Raw genomic sequence first — 12,605 nt, forward strand, 5'->3', positions numbered from 1 at the left:
TTTTAAGTACATATTTAGTATACAAAGTTCAAAGAATGTTTTTGGAAAAATACATACGAAGTAAGAATAACTCTTTGCCTTTGGAATGCGGCTTAGAGAGTTTGAATTGGACGTATAATCACAGAGATATGGACTGAAATCTTTTGCATGTTTTTTAGGGGGTGAACCCAAACTTATGCACGGGAGTGTATGTACATTTTGTTTCAACCCGTATACTAGTACAAAGTTAATCGGATCAATCTGTAGCAGCTATCAAATAAACTTTGTTGTCATAAATTAAGTCGCATAGGAGTACAGAATAGTTCGCAATCAAATCTACACACTTGCAATGCATGCTATTTTTCATCATATAAAAATGCACGTATATCGCCTCCACTTTTGTACGTATAAGGCCTTTTCACGAAATCTTACACGTTAAACTTTCCACATATAAGCTTCGCATAGCGCAAAAGGTGATTCCTTATACGTACATTTTGGTTGTCTGGGATATCTCATTGTGTTATCATTTGAAACGGACTTTTAACATGTTCGGTTATATTTTCAGTATCGCACATTGATAGCTGATTATGTTATCAACTAGTTATAAAGGTAGAAGATTGATCACAAACATTCAACTCAATCACACGTCGATGGCATCCTCGATCTGACAGCTCTAAATTCGTTGATAACAAGAGTCTTCTTATTGATAATACAACATAACATTCAGGTAATAAAACCTGTTATTAATATGTTATGCAATTGTTTTTCCATTCTGATTCGTGATATTTTCAGACACTTCAGTAGAAAGATCTTTGTGGATTTCTTACGAGATCCTCGGTAGATTCTTCAATTTTCAGCGATGTATTTCTATCGACGATGTCCAAACAAATTTGTGCAAGATTTCTCGCGAAACATAACTAAAGAATTTATGTACAAATGAGAGGCTCTTTGATCAATAACTGAGTCACATTAAACTCTTCTGTTGCGTTTTTTGTATGAAACGATAGTCAAGAAAATTGTCTTTCGATCTGTAGTGAAAAACTTCCCAAAAGCTTTACTATTCCACTGTTATAATCGAAAGAGAGCGAGAGAGGAGACAATCTCTCATTTGTACATAAGTAGGTCCTTTAGTAATGTTTCGCGAGATTTATACCTGATTCCTGGCTTTAGGTCATTTCGTCGAATGACATTTGGTCGAATGACGTTTGGTCGAATGACATTTAGTCGAAAGTACATTTGGTCGAAAGGACATTTGGACGAACGGACATTTGGTGGAATGGCTTTGAAAAATGTATTTTGGTCGAATGATGTCTAGTTGAACGGAATCATTTGGTAAAAGTGATTATTGTTTCCTAAGTTTCCAAAAGTTGAATGAATCATTAACTGTTGTTGAATTAATAATGGGACCTTTTATGTACTTAGTCTTATTTATAAATTTAACACACCTTTTTATTTGCAATTTGAAGTTATGCCAAAATCTAGGATTTAAATGATTATTCAAATGTACTTTTCATTAGTTTTTTTTGTACATTGACTAAAATATTTAGTTCTAGTGAATTTATTATTCTTTTAAAATATCATCATTCTTTGAAAAACTACTCAACAAGTTATATTATTGCAAAACGATGTGAACATAATGTTTTATTCATTTATTATTCTTTTGAAATATCGTCAATCTTCGTAATGAAGATCAGCTTATCTGATGGAAGCATTCGTAGAGAGTGCTCGGTATCTTTCTTTGAATTCCGGGTCTTGCGTGCTGTGTAACATTCCTCAAGCAATATGGCTTCCCAGTAAACACACCATCGTTTATGATGGGATATAAGAGTACAAATGTGGAGGCGATATACGTACATCTTGCACGCAGCCTTATGGCGCATGTACGTATATCGCCTCCACATTTGTACTCTTATGCGCTATCGTATACGATTTTGTGTTTACTGGGTTTGCTGATAGTGTTGGTGACCTCGGGTGAACAATTTAGTTTGTAGTAGAAGCTTTTGATTATTGAAAATGAAAACTATGCTAATCCTATGTATCGGGTAAGGGAAGACGAGTTGACTGAGGCGAAAAAAGTTGTCTTGCTCCATTTAAGATCAGTTTATCTCTAATCTGAACGAAAAATCAGCATGAAACATAAAACACGCAAGAGGTAGATTTATACCTTAGAAGAGCGTCCAACAAATTGAATATCAAAGTTTGGTAATCGCATAAAGATTGTTGGTAACATGACTGATACTTTTCCAATTATTCAATCACTCTTGCATTAGCGACATAATGCTATATTATTTAGACTCGAGCACTATTTTTTCCACGAAATGTCGGTTTGACCAAATATCATTTTCTATCTGTTTGAACTAAACCTTTTCGAGCAAATGTCCATTCGACGAAATGTGTGTTCGACCAAATGTACTTTCGACCAAACGTAATTCGACTAACTGTCATTCGACCAAATGTCTTTCGACCAAATGTCATAGATTTCTGATTCCTCGCTTCGAATAACAATACAAGTGGTGTCTTGACAGAATTTGAGGAATATTGTTTTTGAGGGAAACACATTATTTAAGGTACATTCAGGATAGATTATCGATTTTCAAAAGTTTAGTGACGCCATATTAGATTACCATCAATGAGTTCTATTTTCCCGAATCATTCAAAGCGATCCCACCCTGGGCATCCTATGCATCCTTTGATGGAGGCGTCATTGACATCAGAACCTATGAAAATGAGGACCCTTTTGCCGTTCCACTAGCTGCTTCGGCCGGAGTAATGCCACCCAGTGGTGTTGGAGGTGCCGAGCTTTCCGTGAGAAAAAGTTTTCCTGAGTCCTGGATTTGGCAGACATTTTCGAACGACAGGTGTGGTAGAGATGTAAACCGTAGTATGAAAGGGGCCCCTCAAGGTGTGCATCAGGCATTAGGAGGCCGTTTGATGCTAAGCTTGGGCTTCAGATAACGCTTCATAGTAACAACTTGTTGTCTCATACATCGGAATATCTATCATTTTTTAATCTAGGATCACTAAGGTATTGTTGGGATTAGTTGAAGGCATTGATGCATGCAAACGTTTTCCCTTAGTTTGTAGTCTTTCATCTTCTTTGGTTTTCGAATTGATATCAAAACGAATATGTCCCATAGATATCAAAAAGGATAAATGTCAGAATCATAGATTCCTGTGAATTAGTAATGGAAAGGAAGAGAAACAATTTGATGAAAGTATCTGGTAGTTACATTATAATGATATCCTTGAATAACCACTCATCCCCTACATATAACATCTTCATGCAAGGGTCGTTTGAAAATCGGGGTATAATGTGATATGGGACATGTAAAGTCCTTCTGACACTGAATCGAATAGCGCCTTCCACTTTTTTACTGACGCTGTATTTCTTTTACGTTAAACGTGTTGCAAATACACTTCCGACATTAGGTTGTATGTTAAATCGCAGCGTTAACGTTAAACGCAGCGTTAAAAAGCGGAAGACGCTATTCGGTTTAGTGCCAGATAGACTTTATAATGCGGTGTCTCGGTTCTTCCTTCCTTTTTAGGTTGAAGTTAGTTGAATGTTGTACTCATCATTAGTAATTGCTTGTTCTTTCAAAGCTTGCTCAAAGCATTTGTAAAAAAATTGTGATTTGAATGGTTTTGGTACTGGTAATGGTTTTAGTTATGTAAACAAGTACATCCTGTGTTTATATTTCGATTATTGCTTCACAAGACTCCTCACTCTTCTAGAACCAGTCGTAATTTATGGATGTTCACTTCTGTGATTTCTCAAATAGTCGAGAGATGTACGTATATTCAAAATTAATTTGTATGTTTTACCGTTTGTTGTCAAAATGCAAATTTCTCTGTGTGTGGCAATTCTTTTTGAAAAAAAAATTGATGATTTCTAAAAATATTGTTGGAGAGTTATGGCCTTAGAAAGACCAATTTCAAGACAGAGGGTTTAAAAATCCAAAAATCAACATAAGAGTCATATTTGTATTCTTCTTCTATACCGGTTCTTTAAAGCAACCATCCTCTTAGCTGCTACCAAATTTTCCAGATGGCATGATTTTCCTTTCCGGAATGGCTTATGGAGCTTCTGGTGGTGCATTTTCTCCCACCTCGTCTGCCGATAATTTCGGTGCTCCGTCGGCTCTTTCAGTGAGGACAATTTTCGTTGAATCATGGATTTGGCAGGGATTTTCGAACGAAAGGTGGTGTAATCAGATAATTTACCGTTTGATGTTTGGACTGTGACTAACATTTTCGTTGCGGGATTAACAGTGGTATCGATAGTGTGTTTTGCAATTGGGTATAAAAATTGTGATTATTTTACAAATTTTTAGGGATTAACTTAATTTATATTAGCTATGCTTTGGCATAATTTATTGATTGAATTTTCTCCCCCAAGCTGAATGCTCGTACATTTCTCTTAACACTGCTCATGCGATCTTGGGCGAGGCCTTGCCCATCTTTCTTATACTATTTATCCTAGTTTTTCTTCAAAGCTTCATCATTTTTGAATGTTTTTCCGATTTTCTTCAACTTCTTCCTCATTACTGCCCAAAAATTTTCGATCGGATGAAGTTCTGGTGTATTTGGCGGGATCGCCTCCTTCGGGACCACAATAACGCCCTTCGCTTCGTACCAATCCATTACAGACTTGGCGTAATGACACGAGGCGAGATCCGGCCAGAACAGTGTGGGACCATGGTGAGAACGGAGGAAGGGCAGGAAGCGCTTCTGCAAGCATTCATCTCGGTAAATCTGCCCGTTTATGGTGCCGGTTGTAACGAACGGCTTGCTGTACAATCCGCACTTGCAGATTGCCTACCACAAAAGGTACTTCTTCGCGAATATGTCCATATTTCTCTTCCGGAACCTCCATACGAGACGTACCGACAAAAAACTCGATGCCGAGGACTTGTTTGGTGTCCGCCTTGATGTATGTCTCGTCGTCCATTGCGAGACAGCCTGGCTTGACCAGCCTCTCACGGTACAGCTTCCGCGCACGCAATTTAGCCATTCGTGTTTTGCTTGTCAGTCCGGTTTGGCGCCTTTCTGACCTTAAAAACACGTAGCCTAGCCCGCTTCATGGTCTGCTGGACGAACCAGTTCGACGAATTGACCTTCTTCGCCACGTCTCGGGTGGAAAGGCTCGGGTTATTCTTAAAGTACTGCATTATCTTCCGCGCCTTCTCAGGGTATTCCGTTTTCGGCTTTCAGCTGTTCCGTGCTTCGTCTCCTGGGACATCTTCAAAACGCGGAACACGATGGAATGGTGGATTCAAAGCCTTTTGCCGATCCATCTGTGCGACTGACCAGGATTATCGCTCAAGATTTGCTGGCGCAGCTCTTCTTGTTTCAAATGCATCTAAGAAACTACTAGACAGATCGCGATAAAATTTTGCACACATAAACATAACACTCTAAACTAGTATTACCAAAAAGTTAATTATTTTAACCCATGCGATAAAAAGTTCCACCCAAAACAAAGTGTCACATTTTTACCGAGTCCAATCTTTAATGCTGATCTCAATTCAAATTATCATTCTGGTTATATTCATAAAGATTATCCAGTCTTCGGTTGGGGCACAGAAGAAGATGTGGCCGATAGCGAACAAATGAACCATTGTTCATTCGAAGATGATGGATCATCTGCATGTCTCATACCTGCACCAAAAGGGTTGATTAGGGGTAAATTTCCCGAATCGTGGATATGGCAGGCGTTCTTGCAAGAGAGGTTTGTTTTCCTGGGCAAAAGTGTGGGTTTGTTATGTTGAATAATGCCCCTATCCAATGGCTACTAATATGATCCTTCTAATCATGAATGTTGTGAACTTGATCAAAAGCAAGAATATAGAACTACGTATGCTGATGTTGCATAAAAACTGGTCTAAACAATAATTGATTAGTGATTTTTAAAAAGATTTTGATTTTCAATCGGCTACATCAAATCAATATCATTCCTATTGGCAGTGTTATATGACCAAAACAAATGCAGATGTTATTGTCTAGTTCAGATATATTTGTTTCTACTCGGTATTGCTGATTTCACCACAAGTTGGACCGACGAAAAACTGTGCATGCTTTTCAAAGTGTGATAGCTGCTCAGGCGGGTTACGTCGAACTCTGATGGTGTCTTCGGTGCACTTATTCCCTGAAGTTCAAGGAACAAGTGCACAGCACTCGTCGAGATGATCCGATGCAAACGTGCACTTATATCGCACTTTATCCGCACTCTACTTGTTTGTTAATCTAACTTGACGTGAAGTGTGCAACAAACTGTATGTGTTTCCTCTGTGACCAGTGCTGTAAACATTCGTCACTTTGCGCAACGTTCGTTTCGTTACCATGGACAACAGTCATCTCATTTTTCTGCATTCATCCGCTTCCGTCATTTAACACACACAGTACGAACGATAGAATGAACATAGAAAAACGCAGAAAACAGTCAATTAAATGTCGTCTGATACGATGACATTTGCTTGAATAATAAGTTTTGCATAGAACTCAGACATCTTTTATCATTAACAACATGAATAGCAACTTGATCTTGCTTGTTATGTCGCATGTGACACTCATAAAGTGAAAGCAGTGCCTTTTACGAAAAAATACAGAAATAAGTCAAAGGCATCAAGATGACATTTCTTTTTCCGACATTTATTTGATCGCTCATGTTGTGAATGTTTAAGGGAAGCGAAGCCGAATATCAGCGAAAATGTGTCGACTACCGTGATTACTTACAACACTGTATGTGACAAATGACTGTACGACTAAATGACGGACGTACCGGTGAAGGTTTCGCTATTGTCTAGTAGTTACAATAGGAATTGGATGGAAAATTTAAGTGTATGTGCAAATCTGAAAACTTTCTTCACGAAAACTAAAATCTGAAGAACTTTCCGGAAGTTCATAACATCTTGTAACGCTTGATTTTCCTAAAAATTTGCAAATACAGTCGAAGCGCGTTATAACGACATCGCAAGGGACCGTCGCCATAGATAAAATTCGTTATAGAGAATAGTTATAACATCGAAATGTTTTTCATGGGACCGAAAAATGTCGCTATAGAGAGCTTTTGTCGTTATAAAAGTTGTCGTTATAACGAGCTTCGACTGTATTGTTATTTTCTATCAAATATATCTAAGAAATCTTGAATTGCTGGCGTGTACTCTTTAAATAACATCAAATGAGCTATAACGTTTCGCATTCGAAATAAAACTTCTTTTCTACTTCCGTTTGTTGTAAATACTACAAATTGCATTCAAAATTAAACCCCCTTTTCCCCTTGAACAATATTATCTCCGTACAGTAACCTATCCGGTGTATTACTCCAACGCATTTCGTCGATCCGGTATGCTATTTGGTGGTGGACTCGAGTTACGCAGTTTTGCGATGGCAGTACCGGCTGCACCAAGACCGCTGGCAATGATGGGAGGAGCCAAAAAGGTTTTGGTTGCTGCGCCGATTGTGCCGGTTGTAAGGAAGACCTTCCCGGAATCTTGGCTCTGGGAGACAGTTTTCAGGTTGGTTTCACAGGCGGGAGATCATGAAATTTAGTAAAACATTGGCATGATGGCGTGCGATAGTATGATCTTGTTGAAAGTACATGTGTTCGTCCTGAAGGTCGTAATCCAATTCATTATCATATTAATAGCTCTCATCTGCATTGCAACCGGATTAGTCGAAAACTTGTCACCTTGGTCAGCTTAATTGGTATACATGTCGTTTTCTAATAGCATAAGTTCGTATTCTCTTACAGTGATTTGTTGCATTTCTTTCTCAGCTTGACAAACCTTGCAAATATCTGTCTTTGTGTATGTGGTTTTTGTTTAAATTCGAGTTTTACATTTATAAGGTTCATTTTAAGTAATGCGTTGCATTCGAATGACTCTATAACCTAGTTGAAACCTAGTGAATTTTATTGCGGTTTCTCAAGCCATATCCCATTGGTGCCAGGAAAAAAGTTTGAGCTTTTGAAACAGGATGAACGAAGACTACATAGATTTCATGCATTTGGAGTGCCTTCATTTTCTTCCCATTTGAGATAGAGTTTACTCTCAGCCTTTTGTGCAATATGATTTTCTACAGCACTGGAAAAAGTGCATCTTTCGCAAATTACGCCTTTGATTTTATCCAAAAGTTGTCAAATTTCGTTTTCCATGCGTTAGCTTGACGATTCTGAAGATTCCTCAACGAAGTTCTCCTACAGGAATTCCCAAGAATTCTACCGAAGTTTCCCCGAGGTTTCTAACAGGATTTCCACGTTATTATGGATCCACCTCCTCCAGGATTTCAGAAATTCCTCCGGGGATTTCTTCCAGGAATTCTTTCGGGGTTTCCTCCATGCATTTTCTCCAGAATTTCCTTTGGGGATTTCCTTCAAGTATTTATCTAGGGATTTGCACCAGCAAATTTCTCCGAAGATTTCCTCCAGGAATTCCTCCTGGGATTTCTTCCGGGAATTTCTCCTGAAAATAAAAGAATTTCTCCGGGGATAGCTCCCAAGAACTCCTCCTGTGATTTTCTCCAGGAACTCCCCAGGAGATTTTCAATAACCTTTCCTCCAGAAATTTCGTCCAGAAATTCTACCGGGGATTTCCTTTAGACGCATCAATGAGCATGTCTTCCAGGAATTCCTCCGGGGGTTTTCTCCAGAAATTTCTCCGGGGATTCCTCCAGAAATTCCTCTGGAGATTTCCCCAAAGAACCTCCAAGAATCGTCAGAAGTTCATAAAGAAATTATTCAGAGGATTTGGTCCAGATTTTTTTGTTAAAATTTATTCGGAGATTTTCTCCAGGAATTTCTCTGGAAATTTGTACCAGGAATTTCTTAGGAGATTTCCTCCAGAAATACTTCCAGCGATTTCGTCCAAAAATTCTCCCGAGGAATTTCCATGAAATTTCTCCAGAAATTTCACTTAAGATTTCCACCCGGAATTATCCAGGAATTTCCTCCAAGAATTCCTCTGGGAATTTTTCCCAAGAATTCCCCTTCAGATTTCCATCAAGATCCGGGGATTTCATCCAAAATTTCTACAAAGGTTTTTTTTTCAAAAAATTCTTGCGGTGATTTGGCCATAACCTCATCCGATGTTTTCCACTAGAAGCTTCTCCTGGGGTTTCTTGCAGGATTTTCTTATGGGATTTCCACCAGTAATTGCGCTCCAGGAAAATATCCAGGGATTCCAGGCATTGATCCGGATATTTCCTCAAAGAAATAATATGGAGATTTCCTCCCGGAATTCCTCCTGGGATTTCCTATAGTTATTCCGCCGTTGATTTACTCCAAAAATACCTACATGGATTTGCTCAAGGAATTATTCTGGGGGTTTCCTTCAGGAATTCCTCTTAAGATTTCCACCAGGAATTTCTGCAGATTTCCTCCAGGATTTTCTGATGGGATTTCCACAAGAAATTTCTCCTCCAGAAAATTCTGCGAGAATTTATTACAGCAATTCCTCCGGGAATCCATGAAATTCCTTTGGAGATTCACTCCAGGAATTCTTCCGGGGATTTGCTCCAGAATTTCCACCGGGGATTTCCTTCAGGGTTTGCACTGAGGATTTCATTCGAATATTCCTCTGGGGATTTTCACCAAGAATTAATTCGGAGATTTCCTTTACGAATTCCTCCGGGGACTGCTCCCAGGAACTTATCTTAAGGTTTCCACAAGAATTTCCGCAAGGAATTTTCCCCGGGAATTTTTTTCAAGAATTCCTCCGAAGATTTCCGCCAGAAGCCGAGTGATTAGAGTCCGCGGCTACAAAGTAAAGCCATGCTGAAGGTGTCTGGGTTCGATTCCCGGTCGGTCCAGGATCTTTTAGTAATGGAAATTTCCTAGACTTCCCCGGGCATAAAGTATCATCGTACCTACCACACGATATACGAATACAGGGTCTGTCCCAGTGAGGACGTAATGCTAAAAAAGAAGAAGAAGATCTTCCGCATTTTTTTTCTAAGTTGCTCCGGGAATTTTTACGTGAATTGCTTGAGAGCTCCTTCGGAGTTTCTACAGGAATTTCTTCAGAATTTATCTAGAAATTCCTCCAGAGTTCCTTCAGGAGTTTTTTTTAGGATTTTTTACTGGGAAGTCCATCGGAGCTCCACCGGAAATTCCTTCAGAGTTCTTTCGCGAATTCTGCCGTTTTTACTACGGGAATTCCTTCGGAGCTCTACCGGGAATTCCATCTGGAATTTTTTTCAGAGTTCCTCTATAAATTCCTCGGATTTACTCCATAAATTCCTCGGAGCTCCTCTAAGAATTCATTTGAAGATTCTCTAGAATTTTCTCCTGAGGATTTATTACATAGTTTCATGCATGTGGAGTTTCTCTTAAAAAATATTCCGCAGTTCCTCCAGCAATTCCTTCGGAGTCCCTGCATGAATTCCTTTGTAGACCCTCCAAGAATTTCATCAGAGTTCCTCATGGAGTTTCTATGGAATTCTTTATGTTATTTCTAACGAAATTCTCCGGAAATTCCTTCAGAGTCCCCCCGGGAATTCTTTTGGAGCTCCACCTAGAATTTCTTCGGATTTCCTTCATAGTTTCTCCTGGATTTTCCTCATAATTTCTCCAGGAATTGGTCAGAGTTCCTCTAGTAGTTCTTGGAATTCTTCCGGAATTCCACAAATTCTTCTGGAGTTACAACGAAAAATTCCCTTCATTTCCTTAGAGAATTCCTCCAGAGTTCCTGTCGCAACTCTGAAGGAATTACTGGAGGAACTCCCAAGTAATTGCTAGAGGAATCATGAAGATTTGAGGGAATTGCCAGTAGAGCTCCGGAAGAATTTGTGAAACTCCGGAAGAATTCCTTGAGGATACTTATAAATTCCTATAGTTACTCCGGAAGATTTGGTGAAGGAATTCCGGAGCAATTCCTAGAGAAACTCCAGAGGCGTTCCCGTAGGAGCTTCTAGAAATTTGTGAAGGATTTCCAAAGGAATTCCTGCAGGAACTTGGAGGAATTTCTGGTGCACCTCCGAAAAGATTCCTGGAGGATCCATGGAGGAAATTAGAAGGAATTCCCGGCAAAATTTTTTAATGAATTCCTGGAGGAATTTCTAGAGGAGCTCCGAAGAAATCCCTGGATAAACTGCGAAATGGTTCCTGGAATAATTCCTGAGGAAACTCCGAAGCAAATCCTTGACGAACTCTGCAGAAATTCTCGGAGGAACGTCCGGTGTAACCTTGAAGGAATTCTCGGTGGTGGTGTTGCTAACATTCGAAATGTACACTGAGAACAGCGTTGCGGTTGAAAATACTATATCAGAGGGTTGCCACTTGATTTGTGCAGACTAAATTCGCATTTATTTAGAATATTTTGTGCATTCAATTTTACCATGGCACCATTTGTATAGTAAAAATTACTATATCATGGTTAAAAACTTGCAGCAGACCAGAATCGAACCGAGGATCTGGCGATTGCCAAGCGCGAACGCTAGCCGCTCGGCTATCGACGCGGTTGGATTGAGAGGAAACAAAACGCAAATAAAAAGCATTCATGATAGCTCAATCGTGGTTGGAATAGTAAATTTAAAAACACGTTCATGGTTCTCATTACTGCAACGCTTATTTCAGTGTATGTATGTACACTCCCGTGCATAAGTTTGGGTTCACCCCCTCAAAAACATACAAAAGTGTTCAGTTCATATCTCTGTGATTACGCGTCCAATTGAAACTCTCTTAGCCGCATTCGAAAGGCAAAGAGTTATTCTTACTTCGTATGTATTTTCCCATAAACATTTTTTGAATTTTATATACTAAATTTTCACTTAAAGTTGTGACATTTTTCAAAAAAACACACTGAAAAATCATATTTAATTTACTCAGCATTGGATCGAACAAAATTTTAAATCAAAGTGTTATTAGAATCGTAATCTTATATTCTTTGAAGAGACCCTACGAAATTTTGGCTAAAATATCTGGAAAGTATTCAAAATCAATGAAACAGTCAGTCATGTCATCGTGCAAAAGTTTGGGTTCACCCCTCAGTATGATGCAAATCGTGCAAAAGTTTGGGTTCTGAACACTTTTGCATGTTTTTTAGGGGGTAACCTAAACTTATGCACGGGAGTGTAGGTAGCTTGAGTCTTCCTCTGCATGCGGTTCCACTTATCAGTACAGTCAATTTTCATTATCAATCGGAATCCAACATACCATTGTATGAAGGGCCAAAAAGGGGTGTAGCGGACTCGTAAGCAGAGACACTTACGCGAAACCCGCGGACAACAGAGAATCTCCTTCCAATAATATGATCCAACGGAAAATGAAATTCGCAATACCGTAAAACAGGGTATCTTTGATAAGGCGGGTAACTTTGATAGTGCTAGACCCACCACATACTAAACGAAATAAGATAATATCTGTTAATCAGTTAACAAAAACGAATCTAAAAGTAAAGAATAATAGTATGACACTTCATGATAGAGCTATTTTCAATTGAATCGAGAACATTCGAGGCTTTATATACGAATATTAAAAATTGATGCGATTTTAGCATTTTCGAAACGTATTCAAACAATCTGTTCTACGATCACTATTTGATGTATTCTCAATAGTTCGTCACTTATATTTGGCAGCCTGGTTATCATAGAACTTGAATATGGCCTCAAAGCTCTTAGCGAGAACCATT

General features: G+C 38.9%; 1 protein-coding gene across 12 annotated transcripts in view; it reads left to right on the top strand.

Moving 5' to 3' along the window:
• Nucleotides 1-12,605, top strand: part of LOC5570819 (CD109 antigen) — a 77,741-nt gene that overhangs the window by 39,506 nt on the left and 25,630 nt on the right. The window contains exon 8 of one of the 12 annotated variants that reach the window (XM_021846503.1): nt 2,639-2,837. The exons of 8 other annotated variants lie outside the window; for them this stretch is intronic. In XM_021846503.1, coding sequence (XP_021702195.1) covers nt 2,639-2,837 — 199 coding nt within the window. Of the gene's footprint in view, nt 1-2,638; nt 2,838-4,027; nt 4,182-5,538; nt 5,711-7,282; nt 7,497-12,605 lie in introns of all 12 variants that reach the window. 3 more of the 12 variants (XM_021846511.1, XM_021846509.1, XM_021846502.1) reach the window with 3 other exon arrangements.

Source organism: Aedes aegypti, chromosome 2, assembly GCF_002204515.2.
Source record: "Aedes aegypti strain LVP_AGWG chromosome 2, AaegL5.0 Primary Assembly, whole genome shotgun sequence".
NCBI classification, from domain to species: domain Eukaryota; kingdom Metazoa; phylum Arthropoda; class Insecta; order Diptera; family Culicidae; genus Aedes; species Aedes aegypti.